Below are 22,926 nucleotides of genomic sequence, written 5' to 3'. Positions count from 1 at the left end.
TTTGGACGATACATCTACGTTTCGTTCTACGCTTTTTTCATATCGACCTAGCAAAATGTTAACGTTATTTAGTGAAGAGGAAACGGATCGTAATGCACACTCGGGTTGCTATGGATACGGCTGCATGTCAACAAATTCCCTTCAATTTACGCAAGTCGCCACAAATTAATTAAATTACGATGGAATATTAACGTTATTGTTGATATCAAATCAATTCCTATTTAATCAAACTTCCACAAACATTTCGATGATGGTACTTATTCAGATTGACTTACAGAACGTGTGTAATAATGTTTATTCTTGGACTTATTTTGTGTTGTAATTTGTAGGGTCTATTGAATATTTTGAAAAAGTTGCGTTCTAATCCTGAGAAAGAGTTGCGGCTGCTGTTGCTGGGGCTTGACAACGCTGGGAAAACCACGCTTTTGAAGCAATTAGCATCTGAAGACGTCAATCATGTGACGCCAACTGCTGGTTTCAACATAAAGTCTGTTTTATCGAATGGTTTTAAGTTGAACGTGTGGGATATCGGCGGACAGAGGAAGATAAGGCCATACTGGAGAAATTATTTTGAGAATACTGATATTTTGGTAAGTCATCTGACAGTATCTGCACTTGAAAAGTTGTTGTTGACAGGATTTAATGGCCTTTTTTGTTCTCAATAGTTAATATAATAACTATAATTTTTCTACAATCATTTTAGCATGACTAAATAATGGTCCAATATTATACTTACCTAATAATCCAGAATATAATAAACTGTTCCAGATCTATGTAGTAGACTGTTCTGATCATCAAAGACTGGAAGAAACTAACCAGGAGTTAGCTGAACTGCTTGAAGATGAGAAGTTACGAGGAGTGGCTCTGTTGGTGTATGCTAATAAACAAGATTTGGCTACTGGTAAATTTAAATACTTTTTAATTTCATTTACATAGGTAGGTATTAAACAACACATTGAATACAATTTTATCAATTTTGTAGTCTACCAACACAATGACCATAGACAAATAGATGACTTTTAATAACAGAAAAAGATCTCTTCAGACTTCAAATTAAAACCTTTTTGGTTTTTACAAAATTAGACAAAATTATTCTGGAAACACAGTTCAACACAGTAAATCATAAATGTATAAATAGTAAAATAAAAGGTAAACTTTATTTTCCAGCATTGCCAGCTAGTGAAATAGCTCAACATCTAGGCCTGCACTTGATCAGAGATCGCACTTGGCAGATACAAGCTTGTGTAGCCACTGATGGCACTGGAGTCAAGGTGAGACCTTTCTCAATAAGTACTTCTTTTGAACCTGCACACCCTTTTTCTTGGTACCCTACTTTTAACCTCTAAATTCTAGATTAATGTTATTGAACGAAAAATTATAGAAACTTGACATTTTAGTAAAATTATTGCATGTTTATAAGAGCCAAATGAACCCTCAAGACATGAAAATATTGTTAAAAATTTAGACATATACCTACATAATACTACATATATAGATTCTAGATATCCTCCATCAGTCAGCCATGACAAAAGATTGTTCCTAATTGTATAAATATAAAAATTACGATTTATTTATGTCAGTTATAATGATTTCTTTTATAATGTTTCAGGAGGGTATGGAGTGGGTGTGCAAAAATATTCCAGCTAAGAAATAATTCTTATTATTATAATTTTAATTATTATGCTTTGTAATTATTAGATTCCATCACTATTTATGATTAAATTATCTTCTTAGATTAATTATATTTAATTATTATAATCACTATTAATCAAGAATAATGATATTATTATTTTGGTTAATTAATTATGTTACCTAATTGTAATTCTAGTCCAAATGATATCCGTCCAAATATTACAAATTGTATGGGATTTAATGAGCTGTTTTTTCATAGAGTACTTTACTTGGGACAAGACAACAAAATATAATTAAGCACTTCAACTTTTCGGAAAAGCATTTATGGTAAAAGAACGCCTTTTCATCACAATTTTGAAAAGTATAAGCAGAAGTGTATTTATCTATTTAGATACCAATATTAAGCTTCATTATTCTTCATTGATACATTAGCCATTGCTGGCCATTATTTTCGAACTGTATAAGTAACAAACCACTCGATCAGGAAGCGAACCTAGGTCCTAGTCATTTAATTCATTTGCAATAAGCATCTTTTTTACGACCGAGGCAAACAAATATCGATAAAACTTGTATCAATAAGAAATTTGTTGCTTTTTTAAGTAGGTCCCATTGTCTTGTCCCGACTACTTACTTTATGAGAACAAAGCTTCAAATATTTATCACAAATGGAAACTAAAATACGTAACTATATAATAGAAATTAGTTTTGTTAGATGTTTAGAAAATTTCATACAAATTATGATAATATTGTAAAGTGCTTATGACTTCGCAAGCTCCATTGATATCTACAGGCATGTAAACAGAATGCGTCCCGATAGACATAGTCGGATTAAATGTAGTTGAAATCATCTAAAGGTGACTATTAGGTATCTACCATATCAGTAATTCTGATAAACCCTTCAGCTAAGTTTTAAGTCTACTGTTAAGCATTTCTCGGCGTGAGTGCAATAGGTGAGATTCAGATTAACAATATGGTAAAAAGCCGGGGCATGGACGATGTAGCGTAGGCATGATAAAAATTAAGTAAACATATCAAACTGGCAACCATGCAAAAGACCTTTTCCAGAAGAGGCGAAAGCGCCGCGATTCTTGCGGGCGTATTTCGCACGATCGTTTTGTCCAAGGAACGTAAGCTTTGCGTGTATTTTAAACTCATGCGAAGCTTGTGGACACGATGTAGGGGCGCCTAGTATCTTGATAACGTGCGAATCGACTCGCCGCGAACTTGGCCCTTCTGGACTAGGTCTTAGTCAGTGAGTAACTGACGTTCTAATGTATGCCTTCGCCACCCGACCTGCTTACGGGAGCTCTCTACGGAATTGTTGAATTATAACCACCCGCAATCTCTAGATCGCAAGTCTTTTATAAAACTTGGCCTTAGTTCTATTCTGACTTCTCTTCGTCTTTGCTGTTTTATGTTTTCCAAAATATGCCAATAGATATTATGAATGGAGTAACTTGTTGAAACCTTTACGTCCACACTGCTAATAGTAATAAGATTTAGAGAATATTTGTGTGAGTATGAAAAATTACAGAAAGCAATCTTAATGCAATTATTTTTAATAAGATTATTGAAACGAGCAAATAGTTGTATTAAAAGCTCAAACTGTTGACATTTACCAGAAGCACTGGCAATTTCTATTAACCTGGCAGTTCAATGCAGAAAATATGTCATTAAATTTTTAAATGCTCAAAAGTATTTCTGTTGCTAATATTCACGTTAAAGTGACAAAGACACTATGACATTGTCTTTAGAGTTGCTAAAAGTTGAGTGACATTTCAATAGTAAACTGTTATGGCGCGTTACCGCTATGTCGTGACGACAGATAATGGTGTAGTTTTAAGTGTCGTGCCTTATATGTTTAAATGGAGGTGTTCACATATAGAACGACACGACTTACTGTCGTCTACGACATTTTTTGTAGTGACTACAGATTATCGTGACAGTGGGGACGGCTAGATACAATAGTCACTAAACGATAATTTTTTTGACGACAAACAATCGTTATAATGGGAACAGCTAGAGACGACAGTCGTTCAACGATAAATTTATCGTTACGACATAGTGGGAACGTGTCCTTAGTGAAAACACTATCATTTTTTGTGTGGTTGATTTACGGTGTGATTTTCTTCAAAATATTATTAAATTGTGCGTTTTAACTATCTCACTGTTTGTGCTATTTGTTGTTAGGTAACTTCCATAAATAAATAAACGATACGGTTTTCAGTCAAGTCTTTTATTTACTTACAACAATGTGAAATGTATTTACATAATACAAAGGAAATAATGTGTACTTGAAATTGCGAAAACCTAGAATATTTATTTTTAACCAAGCCTAAAATAATTATTATCAAATGAACTTAATTATAATTATTTTTGAAGGAATAATTTTAACTAAGTATGTACTTTTTCTTAATAGAGATTCTATATAATGTTTATTATTTATTATTCTATCTAAAACCTCGTTATTTGAGGAAATAAATGCAATATCATAATATTTACTAGCACCACAATGTCCAGCAATAATAATCTAATTTTACTTATTTTCAAATTTCAATAATAACTAAACAAATATATTATTAAATAAGTACATAATATAAATATTGTTGTAAAATATTCAATTTTAGTTTTAATTTTATTTACTTCGAATATTTCACAATAATCGTCAATTGAAATAAAATAATTTAAATCAATAAATAATAATTAAATGATTTCACTACAAAATAAGGATATTTTTTTCTAATAAAATATTAAAATTATAATGAAATAGTTTATCACGATATATTATTATGATATTTAAGTAACACGCGTAAATTATTTTTTACAATAATTAGTCAAGAAAATAAATGAGCAAAGAATGATGAATGAAGATATTAAAAATGAATGAAAGTGTCTGTGAATGATTAATATTGGCGAATAAATGAATGGATTTGATTGCTGTTTTGCTTATGTAAAATTAGAAAGGAGTTTAATATAACGATTACAAATGAGTAAACTTAAAACGATTACAGCTTTGAATGAAATGAATGACAGAAATCTATGGTTATAAATGAACAACGATTAATGAAAACGTCAAAAATGAATGATTTGTTAATGAGTAATGAAAGAACGAAGCATTTGATGAGTGATGATTAAGCAAATAAAGAACATAAATTAATGTTTTGCGTGAAAATAAAATCGTATAAATTCTTGATGACTTATGTTAAGATAAGTGTTGTTTTATAATTCACTGTGATACACCTCAGTGGTGACTTTGAGTTCGTGTTCGTGAAACGAAGAGCAATCTGCTGGATACGCGGCCTGAAAATAGATAAAAAATATTTTTATTAATAGAGTATTATAGGCCAGTCTCACGACGTATGGATAAGGTCGTATAACTAATGGATAAAGTAGCAAATGTATAAAACTACTGTCGAATATTCGCCTGATAAGCTAATCGATACTTATGCAGAAGTAATGAAAGTAGGATAATTTTAAACAAAAAGTCCCTTTTGCTTGGAAATCAAACCCTAGTAATTGTAATATGTCGACACGTTAACTATCGGTTGAAAAAACCACTGGTCACTGTCACCCATATAAACCTATTTAAGTATTTCATTCCTGATGAAAAAGTACTCACTATTGTTCTAAAATTTTCATTTTTCTTTTTATGCTTTTGATTTGCGTTTTCTTAAAGTTCTCTAATTTGAATAATTCTTAATACTAACGCCGCCTAAAAGTAAGTAACAATTTAATTAACATACCTCGCAGTTGACATCCTCCTGTATAGCCTTATACAGGTCAAAGAATCCACCTCCGTGCTGGAAGCTGAGAGCGGCTGACGCGACTAAACTGCTCAGCTTTGTCAGACCTGCCTTGAAGCCGGGGAGACCTGGAACAGACGCAACAAGCATTTTAGTCTTACGTATTTATACGTATCTTACGTATAAATTATTATAAGAGTACTTAAAAACTGAGCGGATATTCGGTGCCTTTATTTCTGATAAGGGAATGCTATTTATTATGTGTGTGAAATTGTATATAAAAATATGCCCAATGTAGGGAGGAAAAAAACAGGAAACAATTAGTTCCAAGATTAAAATAGTCACATTATTAAAGGCCTGCGCGGAAGAGGGACTATATTCGATGTACTTTCACGTCCTTCGTATAGGTCGTATCATAATACCCTGTCTATTAGAGCATCCCACGTATTTAAAGAACCGCAAAATTGCTTATTTTATTCGTCATTTCCTAATTTCTGCCTGTTGATATAAGCCCTTCGGCTCTTTGGAAATCGCATTACAGTTTCAAAACAAAAACCGCACTTACCCTTCTTATCCTGATCATGATGTCTATTAACCAAGCACATGAGATGTTCTTGACAGTGTGGCGCCTTGACTGAGTGCTGGTACGCTCTGTACACCCTCAGCACGGGTTCAATGACCTCCAGGTTCAGTGTGTCAGTCAGACGGTCAGCGATCGCGTGGTAGTCGCCGCGGGATGACATGGTTTTTGTCGTGGTTTCTGCCATTTTGAGGGTTTGCTGTGGAGTTAAGAGTTCAGGAATTAGAAGTATAAATTAAAGTTACCAGTTGATTAGGTTGTTACTGTAGTTAGTTTAGTCAAATTGTGGATATGTTTATGAATGTTATTCTATGATAGTACGACGCCAAACTATTTCTATCAAAAGTAATTTTAATAAAAAGATCTTAGATCGACGCGAGTAATGACTTAAAAAAATTAGTGTGGGGCTTAAAACTTTCGTTAACATTGGACTATTCCAATTTTACACATTTTGTACTCAGAGTTTTTCCTTTTTCTATTAATAGGATAATAGAAAACTTGCTTTTAACGTGCGAGGTTAGTTATTAGCAAGAATGTCAAAAGATATGTAGATTATTGTAGATGTCAGTCATCGGCATGTAAATGAACGTTTTTTAAAGGTCTTACCTTGATATACTCCACGGCAGGCACAACATATTCTCCGACATCAGTGTCCATATCCAGGTATTTCTTCAGCACGTAGTTGAGTAGCGTGGTGAGGGACTTCTCCGGGTTCTTCATATTAAAGTGAGTGCTTTTTGGCAAGCCTTGCGAGTCTAGGAAGCTGTTTGTTACGTATTGTGCTGTGATTAGGTACCTGTGGAAGAAAGAGGTTTACGTAAGGTCTTTTGTTGAGGATATAAATACTTGTATACATTCAGGACTTCACGACTCTTATACCAGTCGATGAAGGCAGTAAAGTATGAAATACACGCTAATGTAAAATATTTTTTAAGAATATAAAAGCTCTTTAAATCAGTCTGCACTTTTAAGAACATGCAAATAACGGACACAATACTCGTAACAACTATTTCTGGATAACATAAGTCAAACATTTTCTTCATGTAGGAAAAGATTCCAATACTTATCACTACCACGATCGCCAAAAACTACTTTTATTATCAATACGTACTGTTCGATTACTTAGCTGTTATCTATAACAGCTTAAACCTGAAATTGATAAAGAATAGCTTTCTCTCTATCTATCACAAATATTAAAATTTGAACATTAATGTGGGTAGTATGGATCTCCGCTTTATGTAAGGAGCACCATAACCCATTCTACCAAAGTAATCAAAATCTAATCCAAAAACCATAACAACAGGCCGTCTCCCATGAGTATGTATTCTCCCATAATCCGTCCCATAATTAATTACGATATACATATTAGTAGTTCAAACTAAATTTAATAAGCCCCTTAACTCGCTTGTTCAGTGGCGCACGCAATTAGGAAATTTCAGTGAAAATCATTATACAAACTACTAATGGATCATAGTGTGACTGGCAGCTTTATAAATTGATGTCACTAGTTTAGACGTGTTGTGGGATAAAAGTACCTATATCTAATTTTATAATATCGTTTTTAGTATTGCAGCCGGTGTCATGAGATGGTTTTTTACATTTAAAATGACTGCCTCCATGGCGCAGTAGTTAAGGTTTCTACGCTGTTATCATTGAGACAGGAGAGTCGTGGGTTCGGTATAATTGCGTCGGGAGGTCGTAAGTTCGATTCCCACACGGAACAATTACTTGCGTCCGTTGTTTGTATGTTTGTAAAAGTCCCCGCGACATAAGCAATTCTTAGTATCTTCGCTGATTGAAAAGTGACCATGACGGTAATCATTTCAAAATCAGCTGTGTTTTTAATAAAAACAAACTATAAATTTTATTAACTGTTTAACCGATAGATAGAAAAATTTCAAACCAACTGGTTTAAAATTTCTCTCTTAATTTGTTATTTTTTGTCTTTTTCCTGACGAAATAATTGTTGTAAACTAAGAAGAGATTCTCTAAGCAATAATATTCAAAGCAATTACCTGTTATAAACCTCAGGTTTAGCCACATGCACCACCATATCAGTCAAGTACTTGGCAGCCGCTTTGATCCAGTGCCTCCTGAACGAATGGTTTTCAAAATTCTTGAACATCGTCTCAAAGCTCAGTTTACCGTCAGGACCGGTGAATGCCTTCATCACTCTCTTAAACCCTGACTTCTCCCAAATAGTCTTTCCTAATTCAGAATTAATGAAGATGTCCCAATACAAATGTGCTTTTTCCAAGAACGGCGGAAGGAAAGATGAATGGTCTTTGTGATCGTCAGCACGTTTCTGGGCTTCTGTATCCGAAAATGAACTTAAAGCATTCATAACTAAGGGTAAAATTCCCGCGGCACCTCCAGGGTTTTTGTTACCTAGTAGACCTGAAGCTAAACTCATCATACTTTCGAGGTTGAGTTCTCCTTCTGTGCTGTCTCGCTTCTTTCTCTGTGGTTTTGGTTTTTCTGTGGTTGTCATTTGTTGAGCGAACATTGAGACCATGGAACCTATTAATGCTGGGTCTATTTTGCCGTCTTGGCCGCCGAGTAGACTGCCGAGACCTGGAGAAAAGTAGACTTTGGGTAAATAAGAGCATTTTAAATATAAGCCTGTATCTTAGCCGCAAGAGTTAAAGGTGGCTTCCTAGATAAATAACTCTGTGCGATGGATGTTAAGGAAATATTTATTTAATATGCTATGGTTCTGCTGACCATCAAACAAATAGTACATAGACAAAGATTCATTTAAGTGACGTTTTAACTAAAGGAACATAGGTATGAGTTTACTTTTGCCTGGTGAAATTAATCACGTTATTATATTGCTTACTAAAATTTCTTGTAAAAAAATAGCGTATAAAAAATAGTCTATTATAAATGCTGTTGTTTAATTAATTGGACAAGTAATCTTATTTAATTTTCTTTGCCGTTTTATTTCAGGCTGCGATGTCCTTGTGCTTAATTATAACAGGTGTTCATTATATAACTACGCAGAATTAATTACCAAGAATAAATATATTTTGTGAATATTTAAATTGGATGACATGTTGATCGTTTTCAGAATTTAATTACTTATATAATTATGCTTTTCTTGCTCCATTTCTTGCTCATATTGATAGCATAAAACGAAAGTCTACCTGTCTGACTACTATACTTTTAGAACGTGTCTATCCCACTAGTCCCGTTGAGTTGTCCCGTGACGGGACAATTGGCACTATTTTGTCCCAGTTGTCCCGTGGCGGGACAAGTGACACTGTTTTGGTGCCAGTTGTCCCGTTGCAGAAAAATCACGGGACTAATGGGACAGATGAAAGGGTCAAAACAACTGGTTCCATTGAGTTGTTGTGTGACAACAGGTACTTGGTACTTTGGTAAGATAGCAGATGATGAATTGTACGCTGCTCTAAGTAAACTTTAAATTCACAAGAAGTTTTTTTTACCATTTGGGCTTTTCACTTTATAATTAAATTGACAAGAGTGTCTATATCTATGAACTTCCATGCCATAAATGTAAAATGCTTATCCGAAATTCCCTACTTGAAAAAACATAATGTAATGAAAACTAAAAATATATTGTTAACAGGCCTCTGGAGCAGCTCAAACACTCGAGTCAATTCAACATGTACCTAATGTAATTTCAACTTATCTACTAGAAATTAAGAAAAAATGTGCTACAACACACCGTATAACGTCTGCTATCTTACTAAAGTACCAAGTACCTGTTGTCACACAACAACTCAATGGAACCAGTTGTTTGACCCCTCTGACTGTCCCATTAGTCCCGTGATTTTTCTGCAACGGGACAACTGACACAAAAACAGTGTCGCTTGTCCCGCCACGGGACAACTGGGACAAAATAGTGCCAGTTGTCCCGTCACGGGACAACTCAACGGGACTAGTGGGATAGACCCTTTAGAACTATAGCTGTTTCTATTTTGATGAAACTTAGCATGTAGATAAACCAACATCTACGTCCAATTATAAGCTTGTTTTTCAACAATAAACGTAAGCAGAGCCGCACAAATTACCTTTATATTCATACTTTTTAGCTATTAGCAAATTATTTTAAAATTAAAATCATACCTGACAGCATATCACCAGCATTTCCGCCGCCATTTTGTCCCAACAGAGCGCCAAGGTTCTTTGCATTGTCACCTTGCATCAGGCTCCCAACGATATTCCCAATGGCTCCCAAACCTGCGTTACCTCCATCACCACCCATGTTCTGCAGGAGGGTAGAAGCAAGGTCGAGGAATGGATTGTCATCATCAGTTCTTGCTATGAGAGGTAGCGTGAAGATTTGACACGCTATGAGTACGAGAGCGAGTCGCGCCATGTTTCTGAAATAAATAAAGTAAGTGTTATTGTTTTGTATTTTTATTGTTGTTGATAATACTGTGAAGAGTTAATGGGTTTGCTTGGAGATTATGCATTTTTATGTGTTCCAGTCTGAAATGGAATTAGGCTCATTGTTATACATAACTTTGAATTATCCAAGGGTACGTATTAATGTGTTTATTATTAAAATCGAGATTAACTTTTAGCTAGTCACGTTTGAATTAAATTTTTATCTTAGAGATAGATTATGTGTGAGGGAATGCCTAAGGCTACTTAAAAAACATAGGTTTACAAGTTGGGAAAACATTACAAACTGTGTCGCAAACTAAACCGTGGAAAGCCGTATTTCACATTTTTTTGGTTTTTTTAAAGAATTACTTTTATATTTGTGATATACTTTTCATAACTTGACAGTTGTATCAGGAATGTCGACAGCATTCAGAAAATTTATATCAATTAATATGTAATTAGCTGAAACAAGAGCTCTAGTACTTATCTATAGAAAATGTCTGTCTCAATTTAGGGCTTACAGATTGTGGACAAGTAAATCTTTTGATAAATTAACCAACGATTCTGTAATTTATCAACAACAAACTAGGGCTGTAACTGAGCTTTGATGCCCTACAGTATATACACCTACGGAATTTCCTCAAGAATATCATAGACATAGACACATATTTATTGCATCATAAAACTGTGCACATGGGTTGTTGCAATATAATACTAGTCCCAATAGTTAACGTTTCAGGGTCTGGAAAACTTAACTATCTAGATCTATGAATACGCTTGAAAATCAAGCGTACGTCTCCTAAAATGTCAAAGAAAACATGTGCCTCCGATAAAATTCCGATTGAAGTTTGATTTAGTTACGCTTCTGTATCTACAAAAAATTAACGCACAGTACTGGAACTTTCATTTACCCATTAGTTTTAAATTTAGTCTAGTTCAATTGGCGAAGTAGTTAAGGTCTTCAAGGCACTATAATTGTGGTCAGGAGGTCTTGGGTTTAATTCTCACACGGAAAAATTATTTGTGCGATCCACAAATAGTCCTTTCGGGTCTGGTTGTACTTTGTGTCCGTTGTTTATATGTTTGTAAATTTCACCGCGACTCGAGCAAATCTTAGTGCGAGAGTTGTCTTTAAAAAAAGGTTTTTTAAGGGCTAATGCATGGTTTTAATTTATTAAATGTCTATAATTCCCATCCGATACAACCCTACAGCAAACTTTCTGAGAGTTATTTTTAGATGTTTGAAAGATTATAATATACGTTTAATGAGGAAAATTTTGAGAACAGAATCAATTTCACGTGTTCAACATAGAAGAAATTAGTAAGATATTATTTTCTCCGAAGTATTAACTTTGTAATAAAGACTGACGTAATATGATATACATGAATTTTCGGTACAAGATATTTTATTTTTTGTTAATTGTTACTAAGCTGTTTTTCTTTGTGTGTTTATGATGTTACAATATTTTGAATTTGAATTTCTTTAATAAATTATTATTCTGTTCTTATATGAAAACAGTATTAACAACTTTGCTTTTGATCTTTGACGATTTGCGATGTTTTCTGGCAATTTAGAGCAGATTTTCTACCGTCAGAAAATGTAATATGTGGAATATCTTTGACTTACTTTTCTTATCTATGAAATCCTTAATATTTTTCTTTGAATTCAAATATTTAACAATGAAAATAGTTAGTCAAACCAAGTAGTTTATTTAACCCAATGGTTGACTGGCAGAGAATGCTTAATTCTTAATTTGATGCACTAAGTCCGCCTTTACCACTACTGTACATGAAGATTAAATAAATAAATAAAATAAAAAAACCCCAGATATACTACTTAGGTTAGATTTTAACTTGATTCCTGCGAAGTCTAATAGAAGGATTATATTTATTACTAGCTGACCCGCGCAACTTCGCTTGCGTCACATAAGAGAAAATGGGTCAAAATGTTCCCCGTTTTTGTAACATTTTTCACTGCTGCTCTGCTCCCATTGGTCGTAGCGTGATGATATATAGCCTATAGCCTTCCTCGATACATGGGCTATCTAACACTGAAATAATTTTTAAAATCTGTCTTGTAGTTCCTGAGATTAGCGCGTTCAAACAAACAAACATACGAAGAAACAAACAAACTCTTCAGCTTTATAATATTAGTATAGATAGGTATTTCTATGTGCTTGTATGTCAAACGTTAGAAGTATCATGTCCAAACAATTTTTCAATCAAACTCCCTTAAAGATACTCAAAAGTATTCGCGAAATATCTATAGTAAGTACAGACAGCTTCACTTGATACATTTGAGGGGAAATTTTACGGTTATTGGTCCACGACGTTTACGACGGTCTGTCGTAATATTGGAGTTATGATCGTCGTTTCAGCAACTAGCAAACGCGACTGATGGAGTGGTTATCAACATTCCTATATTGTTATAGAACAGTGTATGAAATAAAATTGAGTCGTTGCGAAGTTGTGAGTTAGTCGATGCCAATAGAACCCTTTCGCGCTACTGCTCTTAGAAAAAAATCTTGCAGCATGTTTTGGATATGTTATCTATCTATTATCCTAGTAGCAATTTAATATTGCCAAAGCCTAATTTCTTTTAATTCTTGGAAGAGACTTATACCCAGTTAAGGTACAGTAATGGTCGGAATCGTTTAAAATAAGAAAGATTTTTTTATGTAATTTTTCAGTTATTGAATGTGCCTTTTTTACATTTTTGTACGAAGGAAGGAAGATCATGGTTAAATATTCAGTGGTTGAAGTGAGGATAATATCAGATAAAAGAAAACTGCAATGACGGATCTTTAGGCATAATAGTTCTAGCATCTTATACAGTCATTTTGTCGCATCATTTACGATGCATGGTATTTTATCGTAAATTGTAGCGTAAAACCATACATGTCGCAATGTCGCACATAGCTCATCACTCGCTTTACGTTGCTGCACGATATTGGCATCAAACGGTATGTTGTTTTTTTGGAATTCGCAAGAAACTAATTTGCTTACAATACATTCTCGTCTCGGAGGAGCTCGTGGCTTAGTTAACAACAGCCGCGCGGATCGATCTCTGAGGTTAAGCTACGTTTGCCGAGGTTGTTCTGTGGATGGGTGCCCATCTTATACATATCGAGTTCCTCCGTGTTTCGGAAGGCACGTTAAATTGTGGGTCCCGGCTGTCAATTTCGAAGATCTTTGACAGTCGTTAACAGTAGTCAGAAGCTTGAAAGTCTGACAACCAGTCTTACCGAAGAATATCGTGTTATAACCCAGGTAACTGGGTTGTGGAGGTCAGATAGGCAGTCGCTCCATGTAAAACACTGGTATTCAGCTGCATCCGGTGAGACTGGAAGCCGACTCCAACATAGTTTGGAAAAAAAAGGCTAAGCCATGATGATTCTCAAATGGTATGCCTGCCGGGAACTACTGAGATTATTATCAGCTTATAATGTATGAGATTTTATTCAGTAATTGTTAAATTGTACTAAGAATCTAGGTGCTAAAATTCAATGTTCAAGTTATGTATCAATCCAAATTGGATGAGATAACGACTTTATTTCTGAAGTGTTAATTAAAATTGCGTTTCAGGGATGAACTTAAGTATGGCGGTCTAGAACTTCTAAAAGATTTATTGTTAAGTCTCACAATATACTTTTTGCCTACAGTCTATACTTCCATACACTGGAAAATTTCAAAGATTACATACTAATTTCTAGTCAAAATGGTCCTGAACTTGTTTCAACAGTACAGTAGCGCGATTCATTATAGTCGGTACTGTCGACTATCAAAAGTTTGACATTTAAAATGTACAACCAAAATAGTTCCTACGACGCTCGTTAGTGGCGGTGATCATATTTTCATACATTTCTCGATAGCTACCCAGTTGTCGGCAGTCGATAGTGGTGCAGAATCTACCGCAATGGTTAAAATATGTAACACCAGTAATAATTAGAATTAACACTAGTATTGAGATATTATTATATTGTAAGCGAAAACTTGTAACTGGTCTTTAAAATGTTATGAATTACCTTTTTTACTTATTGTAGTAGGTAAAATAATAATAATATAAATAAAATAAGCTGTTATTTGCTCCTCATTAGCGTGCCGACACACTCATTTACTCACAATGTTTGTTATCGGAAAGCCTATCACAGTAAATAATGGACATAATTTACCTCCATCAATGTCTCTATGTACATACATCGCGTGAACGATGATAGATATTCAATGTAATAACGCGTGATATATTGTCATTTATATTATAAAGTGCAATTATTATTGCACATTGAGATTTCCAGATATTTCTGCAATGAATACAACTGTTTTATAGATATTATTATTATCTCAGGCATCTATGTATATTACCTATATGAAATTCTAGCTTTCGTCCGTTGATTTGTCTGCGTCAAAAGATTTCGTAAAAGGTATACTATGTTGTTAGTGACATGGATAGGTTATAAATTATTTAAAATTTCATCATCTCATTTCATCGCAATCCGCTCAGTAATTAAATTGAGGGACAAATATCAAAACTTTCGCGTTTATAATATAAGTATAGATAAATTATATTTGTGTGTTGAAGCGTGCCAATAATATTGGCAAAATAAGCACTAGTCCCTATATGTCATTAGTTGAAAACCTACCCCTTTCTTTATTGCGAAAAAACGTTTAGGTATATTGGTACAACTAATTCGTGATTATAAATAATGATATGATATGCGCCTGTTTTTTAAAAACAGTCAAGGTAATACGAAAATTTAACCCGACCCGATTTTTTCGTCTTCAAATTTTCTGTCTTAAAGCCACAAAATCAATAAAGAAAACCAAAAAAATGTACAAGGCACTAAAAAACCACTGAATAAACATAAACGTTGGCATGTATCCGCTTCGACAGACCGTCTCATCGGCATCTAAAAGTGAAATCCGATATCAGATTCTTTCAGTGTTGTCAAGAGGAAAGTAAATTCATTTTGCCGTGGAAAGTGGTCTTTGCTAATGGAAATAGAACAATTCAACGCTTTGCTTGAGTGCTGTGAAGAAAAGAAGCGGCTAGGTGATAAAATTGCCTCATACGTGCCTTTTTAGTGATAAGAAAGCACTAATTAAGCAGTTTTTAAATTAAATGGAGTACTAACTACAAAGTTATCAAGAAATGTTCATCTGTATTAAGTTAAGGAAGCTGAAGAAGTTTTGTATTTTATTTGGCGACCTCCGTGGCGCTGTGGTTAAGGTGGTCCCCACAACGCTTCCATTGGGTCGGGTCGGTCGTGGGTTCGATTCCCACACGGGACAAAAAATTGAATATTTTTGAAGAATCATTTTATTTATATTCACGACTCACTTATACTTAAAGGCGAATGAAACACTCCCCGTTTTGGAATATTGGACGGATTGGGAGCGAGTCTATAGCCCTATATCGGGCGCGTTACCAAACTCTGGTTTTCAACTAGAAATAATTTCTAATTATAAAAAACCAAAGGACAACAAGTAGGGAAACCGGACCTCATAAATTCATTTTAATAGTCACATTCTCGTTAAAGGCTATGGTCTATCTAATCTTACCATACGACATACAGGAGCGCAGTAATAACCATAAACGAGAGAAAACTATGGCCGACTTAAAAATAAAAATGAAATCTTTGTTCTGAAACATTTTCTTTTACGATTAGGAGTCAAACTTAAATCAAGCCCATACACCTCTGATATAGCGTATAGGCTAAGCAATTAAATAACCATTTAATCCAACAAAATACCCATTTTACTACGTAAATTAGTGTCCATAACCCGAAACGCACATAGTCAAACTGTAGCCAATTTTCTTCTATAATTAGTGTCGCTATACGAGATACCGTTAAAACCTCATTTTATAGTACAAAAGGAGCATTAAATACTTTCTTCAAATCATAGCAATCTTCAGTCTTGATTGTCTTGGAGACTTTATAAGATATTTTCAACCTAAATCTAAGTTATATAAGGTTTAATTTTCTACGTAGATATCAGTTCTGAATGTGGACTATATACTTAGACGCTTAGTGTAATAGGAAAGCCTAGGAATTGTTAGAATGGCTTTCGCTTGCATTTTAGTGGCCATTTTCTTGAAACTTTGTTGTATTTAACTTTAATCTGAAATTGTATTACATTACAGACCATTTCCGAGTTGTTGAAGTAGTTGCAAGTAGTAGTTAAAAGAAGTTTAGTGAAGATTTTGTTCGAACCGTTTTACTAAAGTTATTTTACTATGTCAACCATTGAAAAGCTTTGGTTTTCTTTTATATAAGCATGTATTAGAACATTAGCTTAAGCTTGCGGCTCTGTCTGCATAGTTTTTTGTGTTTAAATACTTATAATCCTGTAACTTTCTTTCTCGAGAATGGCTTATTACCTACCCAACAAAATCTTTTTTGAATCGGTTCAACTCTCTGGCTGACTCCGGTGTTCAAAATACTTTTTACTTTAAAACATTCACATATATTTTCTGGTTCTACGTATTTTTATAATGATATACGGAACATTGTTTAACGCACAGAGCGTATGTACGAATTGTCAAATAGCAAGGAATTCAAAGAGAACCGGTTATCACAATAAAATGGTACAAAACTAGATAAGGGTAGGTATGCTTCAATTGTTATTTAAAAGGCCCCTTAGGTTTAGATATGCGAAAAACATTCCTTTTGTTCAAAGATAATTTTGACAAAAACGTGGGTCCTGTTCTTTAGCTACCTTATCGGTACTTAAATAAGTCTTTTGTACAATTTATAGCGAAAATAAAATTCCTAGAACACTTTTTGTACTGCTTATTAGGCTTACTGAATGATTCATGGGTTTGGCAAGTATTTGCTTACTCTTACTAATATTATAAATACGAAAGTTTGGACGTACAGATGTTTGTAATTCAATCCTACTACTACTGAATCGATTTAGATGAAATTTAGTACACAGAAAGATTATAACCTAAATCAACACCTGAACTAATTATTTATCTCAGGAAATATTTTCACACTAACTAAATATTAATTGGCATTACAACCTAAATTCATTAATAATTAAGTTTCTACATTTTTGTTAGCAAAATATACCTAAACACCGTAATATATTTAAATGGGGGAAATTCCCTTGGAATGCCCACCTTTCCTGGAGGAAGAAAGACTGGGTTATGTGGTGTGACCACCAAAAAACCGCCTCGAAAACCAACCATTTGGTGCGTGGTTGAAAAGGAAACCTAGGACCTAAAAACCACACCATACAACACCGTAATACCTACTACTAGCTACATAGATAGCAAAATCCTTGCATCTATAATAACCCGCAGAATACGCGCATATACTATATTATCATTCAATAGTAACTAACAGTATTTGTATTAATAAGCTACTATTACAAATAGTTGACAAAAAAGTCTCCTCGCAAATAACTTCAAGTCAAAGTGTGACGTGTATTGACACCGTTATGCCATCCGTATGCTGACACATATTTGGAATAGTTTATTTGAATTCGTTCTGTGTGACTCACTTAAGTATTTGATAGTTGATAAGGAAAAAAAGGCCGGGTGCTGACGATTGCTTCTACGTTTCGGTAGTGTATATGCCCGTTACTCACAGGTCTCGGGTTCTAAACTGGGGTCGGCAAAAAGTTGTTCTAGAGTTTTCCGGTCCAAAAATCTTGGATACGGTGTTAAGTTCACAAATCTCCGTGTTTCAGAGAGTAAGTCAAGTCGTCGGTTCTGTACCTCTGGGCGGGTGCCTATCAGGCTATCAGAGCAATGAATAGGGAGTGTACCTGTGTATTGTGGTTACACTTGGACACTTTAAGCAAACTTTTGTGTATCATTGATTTTAATAAGTATAACATCAGATTGTCGGCAAAGACAATTACTATTGATAAGATTTTATCTCTATCATTGCGTGTTAAGTTGCAGTTTAAAATTTTCTTTAGGAGAAACATTTCAGAATTCTAAAACATATATTTTCATTCTAATCACTTGTTTACTCATTTAAAACATTAGGTACTTAGTCTTAAATCAGCTTTGTCATGCATAATGCTTAAGAGAGTTATTCAACGCGAAGTTCTTGGCAGGAATTAATCCGTTATAAACTATTCAAAGGGTGTTACTATGGAATGTTTATGACTAACATTGTGCTAAACGTTTCCTCACGTTTTTCATATGAAGCGCCATTTGCTTAGAATGTGAAATGATATCTATTCCGTCGTTTGTATACTCGTAAAGATTTACGGGGTGAATAAACTTGACGATTTGTTTTTATATTATTGAGATATTTTTATTAAACAACGATTTTACTAACTTCGGTAAACTTGAAGTAAGTTTAACATTTTCGACAGATTCTAATCCTGGCTATTACGGGATTTTCTTATGTGTAAAGATGTCCGACAATGGAAAATTTGCTGGACAGAATTTTAGGGGAAAAAAATTTGGAAAGTTAGTTTTAAACGGTATAGTTATGTAAATAGCCCGGGAACTAAATCCAAGGAACTCTCAGGCATAAAAGATTTTTCTTAAAATATTTTTAATTTTAGTTTTTTCTCCAAAACGATAAAGGCAAAACTTAGATTTATAGTTGGTGTAATTTAATATTACTAATTAGTCAGTAGCTAATAGAAGCAAAAAGATATACTATGCGTATATTACGTGTGTATTAAAAAATCATAAATATGCTATGACGTGTGAGAAAGCAAATCGAACAATACCATAAAACCGCTATCCGCTCGACTCTGCTCGAGTGAGTCGCCACCCTAAGTAGCGGTACTCGTGACGTCACAAGTCGTTGACCCACCTGTGCCGACCTATACTTGTATTATAATCACCATCGCCACTGGACCAGCAATTTTGAAGCCTTTTCTGAACAACTCATTAAGGTAACGCACTTCATTTTTGTTGGAATTGAGTTGATTAAAACGCTATAAAATTTTTGGTTATTCCAGTATTGAGACTTTATTAACGTATATGGGACTTTATTAATGTGAAATTGGCTCAAAGTACGGGTAAAACCAAATATACTGTATTTCCTTATATACGTAATATCACGACTGTTATACCCTAAGGTGTAGGCAGAGATGTTTGATGTAACCAAGTTTCGCAATTAACAATGTAATAGTCAAATGTAATAGGGTCCCATGAGGCCAGCTTACAGCCTTATGCCGAGTATGTTACCAAACTCTAAACTACTATTAAGAATGGTCTAATATAAATTTTCAAAAGTCCATTTTGTCGGACTCAGGAATCGAATCTGAGACCTCGTGGTCAACAGTCGTATGTCCAAACAGATGCAATCATTCTTTCATCTTATGTTTATAATTATCATCTCAGCTTTCCACAGATTTCATTATTTCAAATTCTTTTATAATTTTGCAGTAGACATTGTCATTCAAAGTAATCTGCTTTCTCTAAATAATTTCGCCATTGTTTTAAAACGTATTGTTCTTACAATGAAAAGATAAACAAAATAATTATATCTACATATTTTTAGCAAGACTTTCTGAGTCTATTTTGAGATCTTAACCTCCTTTGAGCGAAAGCTTATAAATATGAAAATGTTTGTTTGTCCTTGTTTCGTGTCAAAATAGCTGAACTAATTTAGAAAATAAATAGGCAGGAGTATTTTTCTCGATTGCCTCTGTGGTGCGGTCTATAGTGTATGAAACTTTCAAATCATGAGGTCTCGAGTTCGATTCTTAGATCGTGTTAAGTACTATGGGTATTGTTTTTAATTTATATTACAATATTTCTTAATAGTAGCCAAGAGTAGAGATAACGTGTCCAGTTAATAGCAAGAATTTGGCCCGCTATGACATGGGAATAACATTGTTTATAGCGGAAAAGTGCACGTATTTCATACACCTCTACCTTCGGGTATAATTTGCGTGATATTACGAATATTATTATTTATATCCCATGAAAAAGCATAGTATTTATTTGTAACATAATATATACCAATTGTCTAGGTACTAAGTTCTTATGTTTCAAAACTTCGCATCATCAAATCCTTAGGCAGTTCTCCTTTATTTTTACTGTCTGTATAATCGTAAGCTTTCAGGTTTTTTTTTATTAGAACATTTTGTTCTGTTATATTGTTATTTTAGAAATAGCGGGTTTAAGGACCTATGTATAGGTATATCCTTGTTTTGTGGAGTTTATTAAGAAGACTTGTTATTTCTTGTGGTTGAAATTATCGTGTTAAGTGTAGTTTATGTCGTGAAGTCGATTTTGAAATATTCTTATGATTGATATGAATGTACTTAAGACTTATTCTTAAATAAAAACAAAGTCGCGATTTTTGTTATTTTATCATAGTCTGTATTTCATTAAATCATTGTGGCATAATATTATACATAATGACGTCAATTTAGACCTGACTAAACGAATAATGTTTTATTCTTAACTGTAGCAACGTTCATGAAAAGTTTTCAGCAGAAACTTCTGACATTATTTTAAATGGTTTATTAAAAAATGTATAAATTAACTAACATAGATTGACATAGAAATATATAAAAACAATAAATCTAACAAACAGATAAACATAATGTTTAAATGATTCAGCAATTTTAACAAATTCTTTTCATACGTGATCATTTTGCCGATGCAGCATACAAGTTACATACTCTTTAAGTAGGTAAATAGGTCATTGTCTTATTATATGCAATGTTATACATATTTTTGTAAGCATAATATATACGGAAATTAATAATTTAGTAATTACGACTCTATTTTTTACTTTAACGTAAATATTCAGATATTATTGTTCAGTGAAAGATTACAGATAGATTGCTATCTTTTTTAGTACGACAAAATGATCTATCATCGACTGTTTTCGATAGAAATGACTATCCATGTCGAATTGTAGATTTGGAAGTAACGATGCAATGATAGATAATGCTTGTCTTTAGTAACAGTGGATAGATAGGGAAATGGAATCGGGTGAAAACCTGTTATTTTTAAAACTGCATTATATTGCTAAAATATTATTCGCATGCAAAAGACCCTGCTTCTTTTGCAAAACCAGAATAATCACAGTTATGTGCATATTAAAATGTAATAATCACTTGCTTTTACGATTAAGGAAAATGTTGATAAAGAAACCGGCATCGGACATAATTATGTATCCATAATATTCTTCATACATGTCGAGAAGCAAGAGATACAGATGCAGCGTATTACGGGCATGGAAGGCTGTAGTATTATCTCACAATAAGAGGTATATACGCTTTATCTTAGTATAAACGCCAGACAAGAATCTTAAAGTTTTTGCACACAGGTCATTTATTTTAATAAATACGAGTTCTAATACAATAGTTATTTTTAATCCAAGCGTAAAAATGTTGTTATACATTAGTTATATCGTTTTACCACGAAATATTTTAGTTAATGATCATTTCAGGAAGAAACCTATTGCCATTTCATAAAGAACATAATAAAAAAACAAAGTGATTAATAATAATTAATCACAAAAAACAGAAATTTGAAAGTCTACGGGAGGCTTTTGCCCAGCATTGGGACACGCAATGAGACTACTTTTAATAGTATAATTTATAATACCGAGCTTGGTATTCCTTTTACGATAGTTATATACAGTTATTTAACGGAAGTGTTGTCTGTGTGTCATTGCGAAGAGAAAGCGAAAAGTAACCAACATTATTTCTAATGAAATAATTCAATCTTTTCATAATAAGGAGGCTACATTTATTAAACACGTAAAAATAAGGTATATTTCATTTATAATTCTGAAACTAATTTATTTATTGCGTAAACTATCGGAAACTTTATAAAGTAGTTAAATAAAATGTATTTTCAACTTACCTTCAATGTTTAACAATATTCCAATAAATATAACCACCTCGCACTATCACGATATACGTATTAATTAATTGTTATCTATAAAAATATATATTATATCAGTAATCACGATCCTACACTAAGATACCGCTTGACAGTCCATTTCTCGATTCACCGGCTACCGTAAAAACACGTATACATTATTTAAATAATAGTGTTACCCTACGCAAAAATAAATTAAATTTATAACACGATAACACTGAATAAAATGTCAAAAAAAGGAACGTAAATTCAAATCGAGCGTTCGGCGCTCGCGCATCGACTCAACAGAATTTTTTGGTCTAAACAGAGACCATATTGTCGTTCTTTTCTCTTGTGTAGCGCTATCTCTTTCTTCCAGCGAGTGCATTCGTCCTTGACTCTGAGTTCTTGTACCATAAGAAAGATGTACCGTTTCTACAACCTTTCTCTTTCCACCTTATGTATGAAAGCGTGTGTGCAAGTGAGATGCGGTTATAATTACCAGCTAGGTGTGAAATCTGGCTGTCAATGACCGCTAAGGATCAAAATAAGAGAACATTTTAGGACTGTTATGTTTTTACTGTTATTTGGGGTCCTTTGACCTTTTTTCTTAATTTTTTCCGGTCATATGACGATTCTATGAAGACTTGATTCTTTACTATAAATATGTAAATTTGGTTTACTATCTTAAGCTGTTAGCTTCTTGCGCATTCCAGTCGCATAATTAAAGCAAGGTAAGTAACTTTGTCGCGACTTGTAAGTATTTGAATGGGGGATCATTCAAACGTGCATGTAAAAGACTTAAAAATAGA

The 22,926-nt window shown here is 33.6% G+C and overlaps 2 protein-coding genes across 3 annotated transcripts; one reads left to right on the top strand and one right to left on the bottom strand.

Moving 5' to 3' along the window:
- Positions 1 to 15: 15 nt before the first annotated feature.
- On the top strand, positions 16 to 3,858 carry LOC142983457 (ADP-ribosylation factor-like protein 3). 2 transcript variants are annotated; one of them, XM_076130345.1, is made up of 5 exons: positions 16 to 253; positions 354 to 590; positions 769 to 901; positions 1,168 to 1,271; positions 1,610 to 3,858. In XM_076130345.1, exons 1-5 carry the CDS (start codon positions 248 to 250, stop codon positions 1,652 to 1,654), a joined length of 525 nt encoding a protein of 174 aa, XP_075986460.1. In that variant the 5' UTR covers positions 16 to 247; the 3' UTR covers positions 1,655 to 3,858. The 2 variants fall into 2 exon arrangements, with proteins under 2 accessions (XP_075986460.1, XP_075986459.1); XM_076130344.1 differs by having other exon boundaries at positions 72 to 253; positions 330 to 590.
- Positions 3,850 to 22,427, bottom strand: LOC142983456 (uncharacterized). Its single transcript, XM_076130343.1, has 7 exons — positions 22,118 to 22,427; positions 10,048 to 10,304; positions 7,971 to 8,529; positions 6,562 to 6,751; positions 5,941 to 6,154; positions 5,376 to 5,503; positions 3,850 to 4,932 (listed from the first exon to the last, which is right to left on the bottom strand). Exons 2-7 carry the CDS (start codon positions 10,298 to 10,300, stop codon positions 4,852 to 4,854), a joined length of 1,425 nt encoding a protein of 474 aa, XP_075986458.1. The 5' UTR covers positions 10,301 to 10,304; positions 22,118 to 22,427; the 3' UTR covers positions 3,850 to 4,851.
- Between the last annotated feature and the right edge of the window lie 499 nt (positions 22,428 to 22,926).

The sequence above is a fragment of the Anticarsia gemmatalis genome, chromosome 24, assembly GCF_050436995.1.
Source record: "Anticarsia gemmatalis isolate Benzon Research Colony breed Stoneville strain chromosome 24, ilAntGemm2 primary, whole genome shotgun sequence".
NCBI classification, from domain to species: domain Eukaryota; kingdom Metazoa; phylum Arthropoda; class Insecta; order Lepidoptera; family Erebidae; genus Anticarsia; species Anticarsia gemmatalis.
Note: the sequence above shows the minus strand (reverse complement) of the source record. Positions and strands in the feature narration are given on the sequence as shown.

Bases quoted from the DNA above. Each gene is read 5' to 3' on its own strand.
- LOC142983457 (XM_076130344.1), top strand. The intron at 591-768 runs GTAAGTCATCTG...AAACTGTTCCAG, and splicing joins TTGAGAATACTGATATTTTG to ATCTATGTAGTAGACTGTTC. The intron at 1,272-1,609 runs GTGAGACCTTTC...ATAATGTTTCAG, and splicing joins CTGATGGCACTGGAGTCAAG to GAGGGTATGGAGTGGGTGTG.
- LOC142983456 (XM_076130343.1), bottom strand. From the start codon at position 10,300: ATGGCGCGACTCGCTCTCGTACTCATAGCGTGTCAAATCTTCACGCTA. The intron at 8,530-10,047 runs GTATGATTTTAA...ACTTTTCTCCAG, and splicing joins TGCTGGTGATATGCTGTCAG to GTCTCGGCAGTCTACTCGGC. The intron at 6,752-7,970 runs GTAATTGCTTTG...TTTCTTCCACAG, and splicing joins AAACCTGAGGTTTATAACAG to GTACCTAATCACAGCACAAT.